We start from the raw sequence: 1236 nt of genomic DNA, 5'->3' as shown, positions 1-1236 counted from the left end.
CGGCCGCCGGCGCCGGCGCAGCCCCGAGCTGGACGAGTCGCAGTACGAGACCGACTACACCACGGCCGTGGAGTCCGGCGACGAGCGGGACCAGGACCAGTGGGCCAGGTGAGGGGGACAACCCTGGGAGAAACATCTCCCCCCCACCCCAGCCCCCAAAACTGCCCCTCCGGGGTCTGACCCTGCCCCTCTCCCGCAGCCTGTACCCCCCCATCTCCTCGGACGGCACCCGCCAGAAGTACAAGCAGGAGTTCGACACCGACCTGAAGCGCTACAAGCAGCTCTGCGCCGAGATGGACGGCGTCAACGACCGCCTCAACCAGCTCAGCAAACAGCTCGACAGCATCTCCGAGGACAGTCCCCAGTACCAGGTCTCCGGGGGCTTGCGGGGATCCTGTGGGGGCCACCAGGACGCTGTGGGGCATCGGGGGGAGGATGCTGTGAGGCACCTTGGATGTTGCGGGGCATCAGGGATGGATGCTGTGGGGCATGGAGATGCTGTGGGGCATCTAGGATGGGTGCTGTGTAGCACTGGGATGCTGTGGGGCATCAGGGATGGGTGCTGTGGGGCATCAGGGATGGGTGCTGTGGGGCATGGAGATGCTGTGGGGCATCTGGGGTGCTGTGGGGCATCATGGGGAGGATGCTGTGGGGCATCTTGGATGCTACAGGGCATTGGGATGCTGTGGGGCATCAGGGATGGATGCTGTGGGGCATGGAGATGCTGTGGGGCATCTGGTATGGATGTTGTGGGGCATTTAGTGTTGTGGAGCATCTGGAGTGGATGCTGTGGGGCATCTGGGGTGTTGTAGAGCATCTGGAGTGGACACTGGGGCAGTGGGACGCTGTGGGGCATCAGGGATGGACGCTGTGGGGCATCGAGGTGCAGTAGGGCATCGGGGATGGGGGGATGCTGTGGGGCATCTGGGGTGCTGTGGGGCATCTGGAATGGATGCTGTGGGGCATTTAGGGTGTTGTAGAGCATCTGGAGTGGACACTGGGGCAGTGGGACGCTGTGGGGCATCAGGGATGGACGCTGTGGGGCACCGAGATGCAGTAGGGCATCAGGAATGGGTGCTGTGGGGCATCAGGACGCTACAGGGCATGGGGGATGGCTCTTGTGGGGTATCAGGGGTGCTGTGGGGTGCAGGTCCCCTCGTGACCCCCCCCTTGTGCCCCTTCCCTCTGCAGGACGTGGCAGAGGAGTACAACCGGCTGAAGGACCTGAAGCGGGTG

The 1236-nt window shown here is 64.2% G+C and overlaps 1 protein-coding gene across 1 annotated transcript in view; it reads left to right on the top strand.

The window, feature by feature from the left end:
• Positions 1–1236, top strand: part of OCLN (occludin) — a 10732-nt gene that overhangs the window by 7625 nt on the left and 1871 nt on the right. Inside the window, exons 3-5 of the mRNA XM_014962116.1 lie at positions 2–108; positions 200–371; positions 1192–1233. Coding sequence (XP_014817602.1) covers positions 2–108; positions 200–371; positions 1192–1233 — 321 coding nt within the window. The remainder of the gene's footprint in view (position 1; positions 109–199; positions 372–1191; positions 1234–1236) is intronic.

Source organism: Calidris pugnax, unplaced genomic scaffold (assembly GCF_001431845.1).
Source record: "Calidris pugnax isolate Ruff unplaced genomic scaffold, ASM143184v1 scaffold896, whole genome shotgun sequence".
NCBI lineage: Eukaryota > Metazoa > Chordata > Aves > Charadriiformes > Scolopacidae > Calidris > Calidris pugnax.
Note: the sequence above shows the minus strand (reverse complement) of the source record. Positions and strands in the feature narration are given on the sequence as shown.